Consider the following 17,625-nt stretch of genomic DNA (forward strand, 5'->3'; position numbering starts at 1 on the left):
TTTCTCTCTGTCCTCACCACTGGCTTCTTCACCTGTAATGCTGCTCTTATAACAGGTAGAGGAGAAAAGCATGCAGAGTAAAAAGGACTCAGGGAAGAAGTTAGGGGCAGAGTGAGGAAGTGGGATAACATCTGCTCCTGCTGTAGCAGGAAATTCAAGGCCCTTCTACAAAGAGCATCCTGGAAACACATGGAAATTTAAACTGATGATCTTCTCTAACTAATTCACTAATTTCTTCCAGAATTAAACCCACTGGAGTGAGCTGTTACTTTATAAACTATATCACTAGCATTCTAGATACCTTCTTTCAACACTATGGCCTGTTACAGACTGCCAAAATAAAGCTGCTTCAGGTCTCTTTGGAGGTATGCTATTTAAATAATGCATGGGTCCTAAGAGTCCGGAGGTCGCGCCAAAGCCACACTCCATTCCTAAGCACTGGAGTGCAGCTTTGGTGCAGCTTCTGGATTCTTAGGGTGCATGCATAATTTAAACAGCATACTGTACCTCCAAAGAGACCCGAAGCAGCTTTATTTTGGCAGTCTGTAACAGGCCAAAGTTTCCTAACTGGTTCAAGATCCTTCTAGTTACTGGAAGAAAATTTCACAGAAAGGACAGCAGATAATATTCTACCACAAGAGCTATACTGTATTTTCGCTTAAAAAAAACCCAGCTGCAATATTATCACCTTTTAATTACTGAAAAAGTAATGAAATAGGCTACAGTTACACAGAACTTTGACTACAGCTCCCACAATACCTCAGCCAACATGGGCTTTGGTATTTACTTTGTATTCTGTATTCACTTTGAACAATTGATACAACATGACTGTGGTGTCAAAACTACAGTACTAGTGTTAGTCCAGGCTGCTAAAAGTCCCAAAGTGAACCAAAATCACAGAGGAATAAAACAGATTAGCAAACTTACTTTGGTTTCCCATGAGAAAGGAGCAGAGTGCTCATCTTGCCAGGTGATATCCTGAAATAAAAATAAGGGATAATTATGCACAAATAAGCACAATACTTGTAAAGACCAAAGAGATGGAATTGTACAGTTTGTCTGTAAGACAGAAGGATTTTACGGAACACAGTTTATTTTGGATAAGAGTCAGGAAATGTAAGGTGGAATAAAAGTGGGATAAAAGTATAATAACAAATTTAAAAGCAACACTTTGGGATGTGGAGTATTTCCCAATCAGTCCCAAAATCTACCCAATGAAAGAGATTTCAGTTTCCCTTAATTAGGGGCAACCAACTGACAATGAGAATGGTTCATGTCTTTGCTGCCTTATAGGATATTTTATGTTCCAATATATAATATTGGCTGGGACATAAAAAGTATCCCGATAGCAAAATGCAATAGATTTTGGGGGAGATTTTCTGTCCTAGTCACGTTTTGTTTGTAGGGGAAAACAAATGTACATGGCAAGCAGCTTAAACTTGTAATAGTTAACAACTATGCAGATTAACATAGCTAAAAAGAATGCATAAATGGTTAAGTCTAGTTCTGTGTGAATTCTGAAATACAGTATCAGATTTGCCTCATTATAGTGGACAAGGTTTAATTAGCTAACAGATGAAGATACTGAAGGTAGGAGACCCTCTTAACAGGCAAAATCTAGAAGAGATAGGGTCTTACCATGTACATGACCTTAATAAATAAATCCAGAATTTAATGCAGACTGAAAATCCCTGAATGATGAGACACATCTTTTTGGAATAGTATATCCACTTTGTTCTAAAGCTGATGATATATAAGAAGACAGTTGACATCTCATTCTATATCAAATAACCCTTACACTGAAGGACTGTAGGATTTATGGACATGGACATTTGAATAGCCATCATTTCATGTTTATTACTTCAAATGCCTTTCAGAATTTGCTCAGTAAGTGAAAAGGTTTTGCCTTTGTTTTTAGCCTCTTTAAGCAGAATCCTTCTGTGTTATATGTAACTCAGAGGTCATCCACAGGTGAGCTAGTCAGAACCGATGATAATGATGATAAATGAAGCTAGACTGAATTCTCCTCTGCCCTGTGCTGAAAGGAAGAAACCATTTCAGATTTATATTTTGACTCTTCAAATGTTAGAATGCTCTGAATCTAGCATAGTCTATTGCATTAACATGCAGAAGCCTGCTAGATGTCACAGAATTACAGTACATCACAGTGAAGCTACAACTGCTGAAGAACACTTTCATTAGGTGCATACGTATACACAGCAAGACAATTTTATTATGGACACTGCACAAGTCCTTTTTTGTATTACACATGAGGATTTTGTTTGTTTTTGTTTTTAGCATATTAGTGTATTATTTTAGAATTTTAACATTTTTAGTGTGGTGTTTTATCTTTCGTTTTTGATTGTATATGTTCTGATGTATTGCCCTTTGGTGGAAAGGGGGTTATAAATAAACACTGCAGAAAATATGCAGGAGTAGCTGTGTGGCCATTTAACAAATCAAAACAAAAATCCATCAGTGATACTTTTATTGGCCAACCGAAATGTACATTATACTTGCTGCAAGCTTTCGAAGCTCCATGGGCTTCTTCATCAGACAAGATGTTACAAACCAAACAGGAAGGAAAAACCAATTGGAGAGGTTAGATGCCTGCATGTTGTTTCAATCCTTAATAAAGATGGTATGCTAGGGAGGATGCCTTTTTTGTTAAATGGCCAACACAGCTACCCCTGCATGTTTTCTGTATTGTGAGATACCACATTGTAGCTGCAACGGGGAGTCATAAAGAGTGGCCTGTGGACTGGAACCTCCAACCAAGGTAAAACAATTTTTTTCTTCTTAAATTTGGACTTAATTCACATGTTTTACCTCTACACCACCAAAATGTTCCTCATGCAAAAACATGGAGACCCAGAGGAGTGAAAACAAGAAACCACCCAAAGGGAAGGTAGAGTGAAAAAGACCAGTGAAAAAGTGCATCACTCAAAAAGGGAGGAGAAAGAGACGGAAAAAAGTAAACAGAAGGAAAAAGAGCACCAGTGTTGCAGGGCTATGGAGTTTCTAACCCTTGTTGAAGATGGATACTTTAGAATAAATCCCTTAGGATATTTGAATAATCAAAATGGGTTTTTCTCTTGTCTCCAACATGCAAGAGGTGGAGCCAAGGAATCTGGCTTTTGTTTATCCAGCAGTGTATTTAAGGAGCTGGAGCCTTCCTGTTGGCTTCTGCACATTTGAGTTCATGACAAAAAATGCCATGCACAAACAAGAATTCAGTCACAGCGCTAACCTCAGCAGCCAGCTGTAAAACATAAAAATTCAGAAAAGCATGCATTTAGCACCAACATCCAGCAGCCTGTAGGGGGAAAGGCACTGGAATTTTAAGCTGAGGGAAGACACTGGTATCTTTCTTTCCTGATAGCAGATGACATAAATCCCAATCAGATCAGCCATCACAGCACTGAAGAGCCAAATAGCTGCACTGTTATCCAAATCAACACAAAAGATTTCTCTGTTGGCAGCTCCACAAGCCTTACAGTTGCAGCTCTATCATGAAACAGGCATTTTCTAATCATATTGTGGAAAGAAAGAAAATACAGAGACAAAAAGAAAAGAGATGGAAGCAGGTTTAACATGTCAAAATCCTCAAGAAATTTTTATTTGGGGAGATGGGGTAGCGTGGAAGCATCCTCAACATTTATTTCAAGACATCTTTTTTTTGTCAACTGGGAGGCATTACAAATTACTATAAATAACTATGTATATGAATACATTACTGCAAATGTGCAGTGGGAAATATGTAGCTCATGCATTATATGCATGACATACAATTATGCAAGCACTTGTGTGCCAGGAATATGCCTGTTACAGTCGTGTGTGCTGTCCATTCCTTTATGTTCCCATAGCAGTCCCACACATTTTGGAAGGCAAACCTCCAAAACAAACATAGAACCTTGATTATACAGAGGTGATAACCAACAGTCTCCCTGTTGTGTCTGCCTTCCAACACATGGAGCACAACAACATGGATGTGACAGGAAGTCGAATTAACTTGAATGCCCCCATACTCCCCTCAAACAATCCTAAATGCACAAGGAAAGAAACACCCAACCATCCAGGTTTACTGAGTTTTAATAAATGCTCAGTTATTAGAACTTCCCAACCAATACTTGTTTTGCCAAAAGCACAATCTGCACATACAGCAGAATATACCTGCACTGAGCCATTGTGCATGAAGATAAGGCAGTAGTACTGGGAAAATTACAATACAATGATGATATCATCTGGACTTCTCCCTCTAAAATTCTGCAAATGGCGAATGAAAATTGTGTATTAAAAACCTCACCCAGAAGCACACTAATTTGAGATAAGGCTTCCCAGCCAAGCCAAAAATGAAGATCACCAGGTTCTTGTTCCTGCCCCTTTTCTTTCAAGGAAGACCTCTTTCCCTCTCTCCTTTTGGATATAGCAGATCAGGAACAAGCTAGAAAAGGTCAACTGTTTGCCAGTTTGGTAGCTCAAAGACAAGGGGGGCATCCACACTATGCAATTATAGTGCTACGATTCCATTTAAACTGCCATGGTTCAGTCCTGTGGAATCTTGGGGTTTTGAATTTAGGAAGGAGCACTTAGGTCCAAAACACACTGCAGAAATAATCCATCTTGAGACTGCTTTAACTCTCCTGGCCACCACAGCACTATAATTTCTTAGTACAAATAAACCCAAGCTGTGCTGACTGACATTTTACCTCCAAAAAGACAAGGCAGTGTGATATAAGAATGTCTTCAAAAGGCAAAGACTACAGGGATATTGGTCAACTTCAGCTTTCCTACCAACTGGGATCTAAGGAGGGGATTAAGAAGGATTTCTATCCACCTTGGCCAACATCCAACTTCTTCAAATTAAATACAGTTGTCCCTTCACGTTTGCAGCTTTAACTTTTGTGGATTTGATTATTTGCCGTTTTGATTAATATGTTCTCTCTAGGAATCTCTAGGTCCTCCAGCACAATTCTGTGAGAAGTTGACCATAGAGTTGTGCTGAAGAACCTAGAAGTTCCTAGAGAAAACACTTCTCTAGGCATTTGTAGGTCCTCCAACATGATTCTATGGTCAATATCTCACAGATGTTGACCACAGAGCTGCACTGGAGGACCTAGAGATTCCTAGAGAGGTGTCCTTTCAGGTAAAAAGAATGTTTTTTCCCCACATTCATGGGGGGCCTTCACCCCAACCCCAGTGACTGTGGAGGGACCACTGTACAACCTTTTAGATAAATGATGAAAGCCAAACCTTGACTGAATTCAAGGTGCTGGTGATCACATTTAAAGCCATAAATGATTTCCATACTTGAGGAAGCCTCTCTCCTCATATATATATATATATATATATATATATACACATACACTTGGCCAAGAACTGAGGTCTGCTGGAGGACTCTTCCTTTATGATTTTCTGGTGGGGCAGCACACTGTGGGAGGACATAATGGGGTGCAGTGGCACCCCATTAATGGAATATCTTCCCCTTAGAAGGATGCCTGAAACCAATGTTGTTGTCATTCTGATGCCAAATCAAATCATGTTTTTTTATGAAAGCCTTCAGGGTCTAATACATTTTATCCTACCTACAGATGTGCTATGGCTGACATTATTTTAAATATTTTAACTGGTTTTTAATAGTCTTTAAGTACTAAATTTAGTATATTTTTAGCATTTTTTACTATCATTGTTATTTATTGTCCTAAACAAATGTTAATGTTCAATGTTTTAACTTTATAAATTTAACTGTTTTTAAAAACAACTTTTATATTTATACTGTACTTTTTATTTCAGCTTTTAAACCTGTGCTGTTTTAAAATATGTTGTTAACTGCCTTGAGTCCCATTATTGGGAGAAAGACAGGATGGAAATGATATTGATAATAACAATGATTTTAATTGTACACCATTCTGAGATCCTCAGATATAGAGTGGGATACAAATATTTTAATAAAAATAAATAAAACATTGACAACAGAGAAGGAAAGTGACCAGTCCATAAGATGCAAATGGAGTTCAGTGTTTTTGCCAACTGTGAATTCTTGAAAATTTAGGTAATCTGATGGAGAAGCCTTAAAAGTAATGGCAAGCAAGAATATCATTCAACATTTTGACAGCATGGGACAGGAGAGATGCAATCTTACCCTACAGTAAGGTTCAGAAGCTGCACTTCCCATGTGCTTAGATCAATCTGGAATTAATTACAAGTGTCACTTCTTTCAAATTGTATGTGGTTGCAAAATTCAGATGGAGCTAGCTTGCCATGTGTCTGGATACTCAGGAAAGCTGTTTTGACAGCCATTGCCTTAGAGGAGTGCAAACCTATCACAATGATGCTGCATAACATGAATCTCATCATAGCTTTCCTCCCAAAACCCTGCTTGACCATATTTTTAAGCAGGATTCTGCAATAACAGAGAGGGATGAACCAGTCTGTGGTGAGAAAGATGAGCACAAGGTTCCCTCCCAGTGCTTGGAATTGAAGGAGATGGGGAAAGAACATTTTAAAAGACTATAGTTCCCAGAATCCTCAGTGGCCATGCTAGCTAAGTGATTATGGGAGTTGTAGTCCTAAGAAGTGTTTTTTCCTAAGCTCTAAGAAAGATATCATGAAGGGGACAGGTAATCTCTGTTCCCCAACCTGTGACTGGCCTTAGCTCTGTGTCTGCTGGATGGAGGCAGTGCCAAAATACAGCTCTACTCCTTTCTGGCTCCAACTATAAGGGAGGGCAGGTACAGACTGGTTTCTGCACCTGTAAAACTGTAAGACTGCTCTGGCAAAGTCAAGCTTTTGTGCCTCAGCCACCTTGCACTGCCTGTGAGCTAGAGGGTGAGTGGTAAAGGCAGTTTGGTTTGTTCTGGTCAAACCTGTCAGGCTGTTGGAGCTTCAACCACTTGGTAGATGCATATACAAAGAAAGTCAATCCTGTTTGCCACCTCATACTAGATCTGAGCTGGAGTGAAATGGTTAGGGTGCATGCATCTGTTCTGAATCTTGTACTATGAGGCAGCCATGTGTCCTGGGGCCCTTTCACGCTACATGGTTCTAGTGTTATGATTCCAATTTAACTACCATGGCAATATCCTATGGAATCCTGGGGTTTGCAGCTCAATGAAGCACTAAAACTCTTTGGATAGGAATTCTAAGTTTGTCCATGCCTTCAAATCACCAGTCAACATATAGAGAGATCCCATACATTTCATAGGGTTTTTATAAGGCAAGGAATACTCAGGAGTGGTTCTGCCAGTTCCTTCCTCAGAAATATAGTCTACAGCACCTGGTATTTGTTGGTGGTCTCCCATCCAAGTACTAATCTGTATCTTCCAAGTTCAGATGGGAATTTGTGCCTTTAGGGAATTTAGGCAACTGAGAATTCCAAGTACCCATCCCTAAACTGCAAATCCCAGAATTCCACAAGGTGTTTCCTTAATGGAATTATAGCACTACAGATGTGTAGTGAAAGGGCCCCTAGTCACCACAAATTTGGGTTGTCCATCGAAAGTTTATCAGGCCTCAGTTTTTATTTTATTCAAATGCGCATTTCTCATCTGTTGACTATATAGAATCATAGAGTTGGACGAGACCACAAGGGCCATCAAGTCCAATCCCCAGCCATGCAGGAAACCACAATCAAAGCATCCCTGATAGATGGCCATCCAGCCTCTGTTTAAAGACCTCCAAGGAAGGAGACTCCACCACATGCCAAGGGAGTGTGTTCCGCTGTCGAACAGCCCTTACTGTCAGGAAGTTCCTCCTAATGTTGAAATGGAATCTCTTTTCCTGTAGCATGTGTGTTGAAAAATCATCCTGACCAAGGCCTCTAACGCTCTGCTCTAAATCTGTTAAGTTTCTGTAACAATCTACAGGCATACCTCAGTTGATTAAATAAATGGAGTTCCTTGGTGTTACTGTTTACAAGAAAAAATGGGTGTCAGAGGCAGAAATAACATGGAAAGAATAAGGATAAGATCATACACTACAAAAAAGAAAAGCAGTTGAAAATGTTTTATTCAAAACTAGCAATATGCATGTGTGAAATAAAACCACCAGGTTAGGTAAGCCTTGTAAAAATAAGGAAAACAATTTAAACCATCTAGAGATCACTTAAAAAGCTTCTTCCAAAATGCAGCCATGATTTTTTTTTTCTTCACCAGCCTCTACTTTACTTATTTTCATTTTGGTAGGCAGAACTATAGAGCTTTGCTCCCTTAACAGGGTGGTCAAGCTAGTGAGGCAGGCTTATTCATTTTTCCCTTTCTCTGTTTTGCTGTTCACAGCATTGCTTGGTGCAGACATGCTGCTGCATCCTAACACAGAAAATATGTGCTTCTCCATGTTTCCTTGACCATCTTCCCAGTGACAATACTGCTATTAAGAAAACAAAAACCTTTCAGTTAGACAAAGGACAAGGAGGAAAAAAAGGGTGGGCAGATTAAAAAAAGACTATAAAAAGGAGCTTCTTTGTCAGAGTTAAAATAATTGTGATTGTCACCAAAACAAACTAGAGTGACCTCACTTTGTCTGCATCTGCACTGCAGAAATAATCAAGTTTGATGCCACTTTACTATGGCTCAATACCATGGAATTCCAATTGTAGTTTTGTGAGTTTAGCCTTCTCTGTCAGAGAGCTCTGGTGCCACAATAAACTACAATTCCCAGAATTCCACAGCACTAAGCCATGTCAGTTAAAGTGATGTCAAGCTGGATTATTTCTGCAGTGTGGAGACAGCCCTTGTCTCACATTGTTACTGGATAGTTCTTTCTGACCTTTCTCCCTGGAAGCATTTCAAGAAATTGCAAAAGTTTTTCTTTAAAAACCAAACAACAGTCCTTTCCCCACTGATAGTACTGTCTCACACTCTCCCAAGAATTCCAGTCAGGTAACTAACTACATTGCCTCATGGGAATCGTGGTTTAGTTGCTGAACCAGCAGTGTGTCAGGCTTGGAAAGGTTACCTTTTCAGACCACATCTCCCAGGAACTCTCAGACAGTATGGTCATTGCTGTTGAAGGATTCTGGGAGTTGTGGTCCAAAAAGTCAATGCCAACATACTAATGGAACAGTAAAGACATGGAAAGCTTGTTTCTGGTTGCTGATACATGCTAGCAATAGCATTTACATTTCTACATAGCTTCATACTGAACTAAGCACTCCCTAAGCAGTTTGCAACATATAAGCCAACTGTCCCCAACAAGCTGGGTACTCATTTTACCAACCTACGAAAGGATGGAAGGCTGAGTCGACCTTGGAGCCCTTTAGGATTAAACTCACAATGTTGTGGCTGAAGTACTAGCATTTAACCACTGTGCCACCAGGGATGCTACACATTCTAGTTTGCTGATTTTAAAACTGTGCTCACCTTTAAGGAAACAATGATTTCATCAAGCTTGATATCAAATTTTGTTGATCAGAAGTACTGTTTTGTATCATTAATTATTCACTATGCAGGCACAGGATTACTGTATATATTCATGTATAAGTCTAGAAATTTTAGTTAAAAAGTGATCCAAAGCACTGAGTTGACTTATCCACGGGGCAATCTAAATACTGTACTTTAACTCTTCTTTTTTTAAGGAACTATCTCTTGATGGAAGACAAGAGTAATCTGTACTAGAAACACTAACCCTGCTCTACTCTTTCATCCATCCAACCTTTAGTGTGAGAAAAAACATTTATGATTGCTGAAATTGTTAAAGTTCTTTGGCATAGTTTTTCTTTGTTTCATCCTTTTTAGCGTTTTTTGTTACACGCTCCTAGGTTTTACCCTCAGGTTATCCATGGGTCATATCAAAATCATTAATTTTGGTCCCCAGAATCTGCTCTCAACTTATGCATGAAGTCGATTTATAGTTGCGTATATACGGTACAAACGCAAGGCAGAAATAATTGAGACAATTCTCTCCAGCCAGTTGTTTTACAGAGGTTGTGGCAGATCTCACAAGGCTTTAAAGCAAGCTTTAGGGCAGGGGTTGGAATCATGCACCCACTCTCAGGTCAGGCTGCAAGCTTTAGCAGCTCTAGTTAGCATAACCAAAGGAGGAAAAATGCTGGAAGCTATGGTCCAATAAAATGTGGATGGGTGCACAAGTCTAACCTTACTTCATAACTTCCTACAAAAAAGGAATGCATTATTTTACCATTATTCTGTGGAGAGGGTTTGTAAAATACCCACACTCTGTGGCAGGACAATGGTGCAAATATGATTTGCTTTTAAATCACAGCACACTATCATTGGGTAAATTACATGGTCTTGCACACTTTGAGAGAAAGAGAGAAAGCAAGCAAGTCATTCATAATGAAGCCTGGTGTCTATTCATCACAGCTCATATAAAGAGCTGTGTGAGATGTAACACTGCCACTGCTCCTAGTAAATAGCTGGTTTTGAACTTCTGGTCTACTGAAAGCAGACTAAACAGGCAGAGAAGCATATTAATATTTCTAAAGGGGGGGGGGGGGGGGGTGACAAGAGGGAATACATGCTAAACTTATGCAAGTTCATATTCTGAAGTTTGGTAGTGCCACTGGAAAAAAGTTATGCTATAAAATACACAGTGTCGTTTAGTCAAGGAATGGAATAATTAATTAAGAAGCCTACTGGGGGAAATTACCTGGTTTTCCACAGTGGTAGAAATGCAATGTGAATGATATTTCCATAGCGATGTCTCAGAGATCCAGGGGGCAAGGGATGTACAAGCTCTACCCCAGTGACCAGACATGGCCCAGAGTCCCACCTCTGACTATATTATGTATTCAGGGATAGCCATGCTGGCAATACAGCAAATTAAAACAAAATCCACAAAAGACTGATACCCTTATTGGCCTGCCAAAATGTACAACACACATAATGCAAGTTTTCGAACCACCACTGGCTTCTGCATCATGCAAAAGATGTTATGAAATCATACAGGAGAACGAGTGATACAAGTATACACACACACACACACAAGATACACTCATACAAGATTGACAATATTAGAGTCACAGGTTCATATTTTGTATAGCTGTATAGGATATTTTGTATTGCTGTAGCTAAAACTTTTTTTTGTTTAGGCTATACTTGGCTGAGGTTTACCTATATAGTGTGTAAAAGTTTTTCCAGATGTAACAGCACAGAGACCGCTTGAAGAATTCAATATTCTTTGCGCAAGAAAGGGGCCTGTGGCTTCACAAGGGACACCGCAGATCCCAAGAGGAGTTACTTTACTGCTGTTCATGGAGTTTAAATTTTATTTTCCTTTGTCTCGGTCACCACATGGGCAAGAAAGGCATGGTCTTGGCCTGCACTGAGATCCCTCCAAACCATCTGATGTACAAGAGAGACAAAATTTAGGCCTGTGACTCCAACGCCATCACTAATTTTTCCTCCTGGATGAATTTTAAACATCTTTTTCCCAACTAAGAATCCAGTAGAGCTTCAAAAGCTTCCATTGTGGGTTTTGTGCATTTTGGCTGGGCAATAAAGGTATCACTCCTTTGTGGATTTTGTTTTACTCTGACCTATAGGTTTACATCATTTTATAATCTTAAGGCAAAGATTCCACATCTGATGCCACATTCTAGTCAACGATACAACAGCATCTAGGGAGAATGCCAGTGACTATTATTAGTTAGAAAAACTAATCTAACTTTAAAATTTTGCTATATCGGATCTTACACTTTGAATCTGACTTGCCAATAGAACACAGAAAGTTTCCTGTTCAATGACAAAACATTGAAATCCTTCTAGAAGTGTATGTGTTGTGTTATGTTCTGGATAGGCCTGTATCTTAGCCAGTGCTTTCCTATCCAGGCCACAACTAATGCAAATGTGTAGCTGGGTGGGCTAATGAAAAACACAGTGGATAAGTTAAACATTTTTTACACACTTAGCAGCAAAGCTTGGCAATTCAGTGTAAGCCAGCCTCTTGAAGAAGTGGCCACCAGCCAATTCACAAGCTCTGGTTCAGTTTCGGTAAACTGAACAGAGTAGGGGGGTTAAACTACAAGGGCAGCATCATCCTTAAACCAGTAGAACAGGCATAAAAACTTGTTGCATTCTGCTAGTTGTACAAGAACTATCAAAACACGTCACCTAGTAAATTAATAGTGTGTAAGCAGAATCAAAGTCCTCGGTGTGACACCTGAGCAAGAATGAAAATGAAATTTCTGCATGCACTAAAACTGACATGATGCCAGCAAGACCCTATAATAATTCTAATGGTAACAAGCCGTGCTACAATACCAATGATATGTTAAGGAGAAATGGGCACACTGACAGTTATTTTCCATGAAAGCCGCTATGTTGGTACACTTTCAGCAAGAATATATAGCCTCATCATCATCATCATCATCATCATCATCATCATCATCATACTATATACAGAGGCATGTGTTCCATTTTCTAGTGCTTTTGATTCAAGAATCAACCACGAAGAGCTAAGAACAGGAAAACATAAAAACCATTTACACATAGGGCCATTACATTTTATTTTCCACACTCTTGTTTTTCCTGGCTCCAGAGTATCAGTGGAAAACGTGACTTATTTTTTAGATGATGTCTTAAAGAACATCAGAACCTAAAATGCTCACCCTTATTAAACTACCAGGTTTTCCTGAAGAAGCACAAAACGGGATGCCAAATTCCTTTAGACAAATGTAAACATTCCCGCAACTCTAATTTTAGCAATAATTTCCTATGGTCTGTTGCAAAGTATGTTTGCTGTCAGTGGACCCTCTTTATAAGTTCTCCTGTGGGTAAATGTTTTGGCTAATGAGAGTATATTCTTTTGTTCACTAGATTTCCTCCCAGCCCCCCCCCCCCCCCAATTATCTATTCACATTTTTCATATTATCTTGAATGTTGTTGTTAACTGCTGTCAAGTCGACTTCAACTTGTGGTGACCTGTGACTTAGAGACCTCCAAGTCCCCCTATTCTCAACAGTCCTGATCAAGTCTTGCAGACTCAGGCTTTCTTGACTGTGTCTATCCATCTGGAATGTGGTCATCCTCTTTTCCTACGGCCTTCTGCCTTACCAATCATTACTGTCTCTTCTAGTAGATCATGTCTACTTTTGATACAATCAAAGTATGACAGTCTCAATTTTGTCATCTTGGCTCCTAGGGAGAGTTCAGGCTTGATTTGGTCTAGGATCCATTTATTTGTCTTTTTAGTAGTGCATGGCATTCGTAGAACTCTTCTCCAACACCACATTTCAAATGAGTTGATTTTCTTCCTACCAGCTTTCTTTACTGTCCGGCTTTCACAACCATTCAGAAAAATGGGAACTACAATGGCATGAAATATCTTTAGTATTCAATGATGTATCTTAACACTTCAGGAGCTTATCTAGTTCCTTCACAACTCGCCTTCCAAGGCCTAGTCTTTTTCTGATTTCTTGATTGCAGCTCCACGTCGATTAATGGCTAAGCCAAGGTATGGAAAACCTTGAACTATTCCAATGTTTTTATCTTCAACATTTCTTCCTAGTTCACACCATCTGACTTATCTCACATTCAACAACTATAACTGGATAGCCTATTTCTTGAACTCTGGTGGTTCTACTCTTTCCCAAAATACAACTACATATTGGGAAGAATATCCTACCAAATCAATTGTTGCAAGCTGTGGTTTGGGGAACACAGGGATTTATAGGAATTGTATAAAGAAAAAGATCCATCCCATGAGGTGACCAGTTCCTCAAAAGGTAGCTTACATGTGGCAACCCAATTCCCCTCACAACACACAGTCATGGGAGGGCCTCGTATATCAGGCTCAACAACAGCCAATATTGTAAGGAGACTGAACATACCAGATAACAGTGTCAACATGCTGGGAAGTTTGAATTATGTTGCTCTAGTAGTACTGGAATTTAGAAATGTTAAAAAGACTAGCCATGCACAGGGTGTATTTAGCTATACTTGCAGTTTCATTTTAGAATGTTTTTCTCTGCATCCCACGGATTTAAAAGGAAAAGGGGTGATAAAATTTGTATCTCATCTCTCAATAGCCATTCCAAGCCTTTATACAAGTTTTTACATAGCACAGATAGCACCACCAAAGCACAAGGTAAAGGTTTGGGAAATTATTTGGAACAGTGGGGGACAGAAGGTCCCACCTGGGTGTAAACATGCTCAATGGACACAGATCACTGTGGAAAATTAACCCAGAAATTTGGAGAGTCAGGGAAGAGCTGAACAGAAGCACTTCACATGCAAGTTTTTGTTGCAGATCCCCTCCAATCTTATATGTAAAAATACTTTAGCCTGTCTTTGACTATTGAATACTGTACTGCAAGTAATCCCAAGCTCTTCCATACTGGACTCTTTTAGATCAGTTGAAACTCCCGAAGCCTTGTTTTGACAAGCAGAGTAAAAATGCAGCACGCAAAACAACAACAAATATGTGGAACACTATCCTGTTAATGCAGCTTTTCTGCTCTGTTCAGTTTGGCTAAGCAACCTTTAACTCTCGTGCTAGAAATGTAGTTTGCTCCCTCTCTTCTCCTTTCATCCTCCGTCTCTTCAAACAAGCATTTTTTTAAAAGTGTTAGAAATAGTCCTACCACATTTTTCAATGCATTTCATGTATCTGATGCCTCTGAAAAGACAAATTCCTACATTGTGATCCAACTACCTATTTCTAAATAGGTAGTTGGATCACAGAAGTAGACTGAAGACTATGAAAGCTCATGCTGCCTATTTCTTTCTTTCAGTGAGTCTCAAAGGTGCAAAAAGATCTCTCCACATAGTTTACTGTGGTTTTTGAAAAAACACAGCATGTCTAGGCTGCCACTTTGTTCATTTTCAGAAATTTAACACATGGTCAATATCTTTGCCACTCTCAGAGGTGGCAATCCTAAAGAAACACCCATAAAAAACAATTCGCTCCTTCTGTTCTGATCATGACCTCCTTTGCACACAGCTCTTTTGTTCTGATCATGACCTCTTTCATACACAGCTCTTTTGTACAACTGGCTGAAAGTAACTTTCACAAGACATTATTTACAATAACAGCTAAAAGCTATGATACACAAGAAAAGAGATCCTGTGATAAAAGTGAGTGTGCATCATCAGCAATAAAAGGAACAGTACCAGAAGAAGGTTTTCAAAACCAACAGCCTACACTTGCAGCTTCTATCATCTTTGTTGTTGCATGCCTTCAAATTTCCAACTTACGGAGACACTAAAGTGAACCTATCATAGGATTTTCTTGGCAACTTTCTTCAGAAGGGGTTTGCTATTGCCACCCTGAGGCTGAGAATATGGGACTTGCTCAAGATCACCCAGTGGGTTTCCATGGCCACGCTGGGATTCGAATCCTGGTCTCCCAGTGTCCTAGTCCAGTGCTCAAACCACTGCACCACACTGGTCCTTCTACGACCTACTGGGGAGGAAATTTGGAGTACTTTTAGTATCTGTAGAAGTAGAAAGTAAAGTTACTCTATAGGCTCTGGAATCATCAAGAACATACATGAATTTGCAATCCTAGGCACTCTTTGGTCACAGTAAGTCCTTCTGTAGGACTTGTTTCCTCATGGTTTAGTGTCTGGATATGAAGAGAGGTCAAAACTCCAGAGTACCAAATAATGGTGCATGTCATCTACTCAAGAGTTGTTGTTGTGTGCCATTAAGTCCTTTTTGATTTACGGCACTGGGTTTTCTTTGCAAGATTGGTTCAGCAGGAGTTTGCCCCTGAGGCTGAGAGAGTGTGACTTGCCCAAGGACGGCCAGTGGGTTTCCATGGCCAAGCGGGGAATCGAATCCTGGTCTCCAGAGTTGTAGTCCAACCCTCAAACCACTACACCACACTAGTTCTTTAAACATCTCTTATTAGTGACAGCACTGTTGCACAAAGAGTGTGCGTGTATATGTGTACGTATGCATGTATATACACACACACAGAGATCCCTAGAGTTGTGCTCCAATATATATATATATATATATATATATACATACACACACACACACACACACAGAGTTGTTCCTCCATATTTGCTAGGGTTAGGGAAACAAGACCCCCGTGAATATGGAAAAACCGCAAATAACAAAAACACTGTTTTTCCCTGAGAGGACACCTCTCTAGGAATCTCTAGGTCCTCCAGTGCAACTCTATGGTCAATGTCCAACAGACACTGACCATAGAATGGCACTGGAGGAGCTACAAATGGTCTTTCAGTGCAACCTTTAGTTAAAGTTGACCACAGAGTTGCACTGGAGGACCTAGACAGTCCTAGAGAGAACGTATTAATGAAATCTGTGAATAATCAAATCAACAATTATCAAAGCCGCAAATATGGAGGGATGACTGTATACACACACTGGTATCTAGAGTTGTAGCCCAACACTAAAACCACTACCTCATACTGGCTCTCTATATATCTCTGACAGCACTGTTGCACAAAGTGTGTGTGTGTGTGTATATATGCACATACAGACACCCTGGTCTCTGGAGTCCTAGTCCAATGCTCAAACCACAATGCCATGTTGGCTTTCTAGACTTGTCTTAGCCCTGACAGCACATGTTGCAGAAAGAGTGTATGTGTGTGAATATATGTGTATATACATGTGTATGTATGTATGTATATATATATATATACATATGTGTGTGTACACACACACACACTCACTGGCCCTGGTCTCTAGAGTCCTACTCCGGCGCTCAACCCACTGCTCCAGCTGCCTCTAGTGATATTACCCGAAAGGCCCATGAAGAGGGGCTCTCTCTCGATGCTTGAGGAGGATTGGGAGACCCAGAACTCTGCATACGCCCCGGAGAACCATTTCTCGCAAGAGAGCTTTAAAAGAGGAAACACTGGGTTCAAAGCGCAAGGGAGAAATAATCCGCTTTCATGCCGGTTTAACTTACGTCTCCGTGCTCTGGAATTCTGGGAAGTGGAGTATGTTGTGGGCCCAGAATTCCAGAGCACGGCGACATGTCAGTTAAAGTGCTACGAAGGCGGATTATCCCTCCAGTGCGGATGCAGCGCCCGATTGGACCCCGGCCGGCCAAGGCCTCACCTCCTCCCCGAAGTGGACCACCTTCTGCCCGGTGTCGAGTCGGAGGCTGGGGAAGGGGGCCGGGGCCGGGTCCTGGGCGGAGGCGTCGGGGCGGTGGTGGTATCTGGCCCGGACGTGGGGCTGGACGAGGCTGCGGTCGAGGAGGCGCTCCTGCTGGGCGGGAGGGAGGCTCTCCCACTGGGGCCCGTAGCGCTGGCGGACGCGCTCCTTCTCGGCCATGATCTTCCTGGCCATGGGGCTGAGGGAGGAGAAGTAGCTGAAGCGCTTCCTCTCCCGCTCGTCCAGGGGACGGTTCCCCCCGGAGAGCACCGCCGAGCGGGACGCCGCGATCGCCGCCGCCATGGAAGCCATCGCCAGCAGACAGGCTCCGACTCTGAGGGAAAGAGGCTGGAGGAGGAACAGGGCGGGAAGGAGGAGGGCGCGCAAAACAACAGCGCCGCCCGCCTTCGCTCCTCCCTCCTTTCCTTTCCTTTGCCTAGGCACCCTTTCTTTGCATCCACACTGGAGAAATAATCCGCATTGACACCATTTTTTAACCGCCAAGGCTCAATAGGCTAATAAATTCTGGGAATTTCAGTCTGCTTTGTGGGCCAAGCTCTCTCTCTCTCTCGAGAGAGAGAGGTTCCTT

The 17,625-nt window shown here is 40.8% G+C and overlaps 1 protein-coding gene across 1 annotated transcript in view; it reads right to left on the minus strand.

Moving 5' to 3' along the window:
- Positions 1 to 17,403, minus strand: part of C1H1orf198 (chromosome 1 C1orf198 homolog) — a 32,785-nt gene extending 15,382 nt beyond the window's left edge. Inside the window, exons 1-2 of the mRNA XM_042438184.1 lie at positions 16,998 to 17,403; positions 928 to 978 (exon numbers count right to left, since the gene is read on the minus strand). Coding sequence (XP_042294118.1) covers positions 928 to 978; positions 16,998 to 17,348 — 402 coding nt within the window. The 5' untranslated portion in view covers positions 17,349 to 17,403. The remainder of the gene's footprint in view (positions 1 to 927; positions 979 to 16,997) is intronic.
- Between the last annotated feature and the right edge of the window lie 222 nt (positions 17,404 to 17,625).

This window comes from Sceloporus undulatus, chromosome 1, assembly GCF_019175285.1.
Source record: "Sceloporus undulatus isolate JIND9_A2432 ecotype Alabama chromosome 1, SceUnd_v1.1, whole genome shotgun sequence".
Taxonomy (NCBI): domain Eukaryota; kingdom Metazoa; phylum Chordata; class Lepidosauria; order Squamata; family Phrynosomatidae; genus Sceloporus; species Sceloporus undulatus.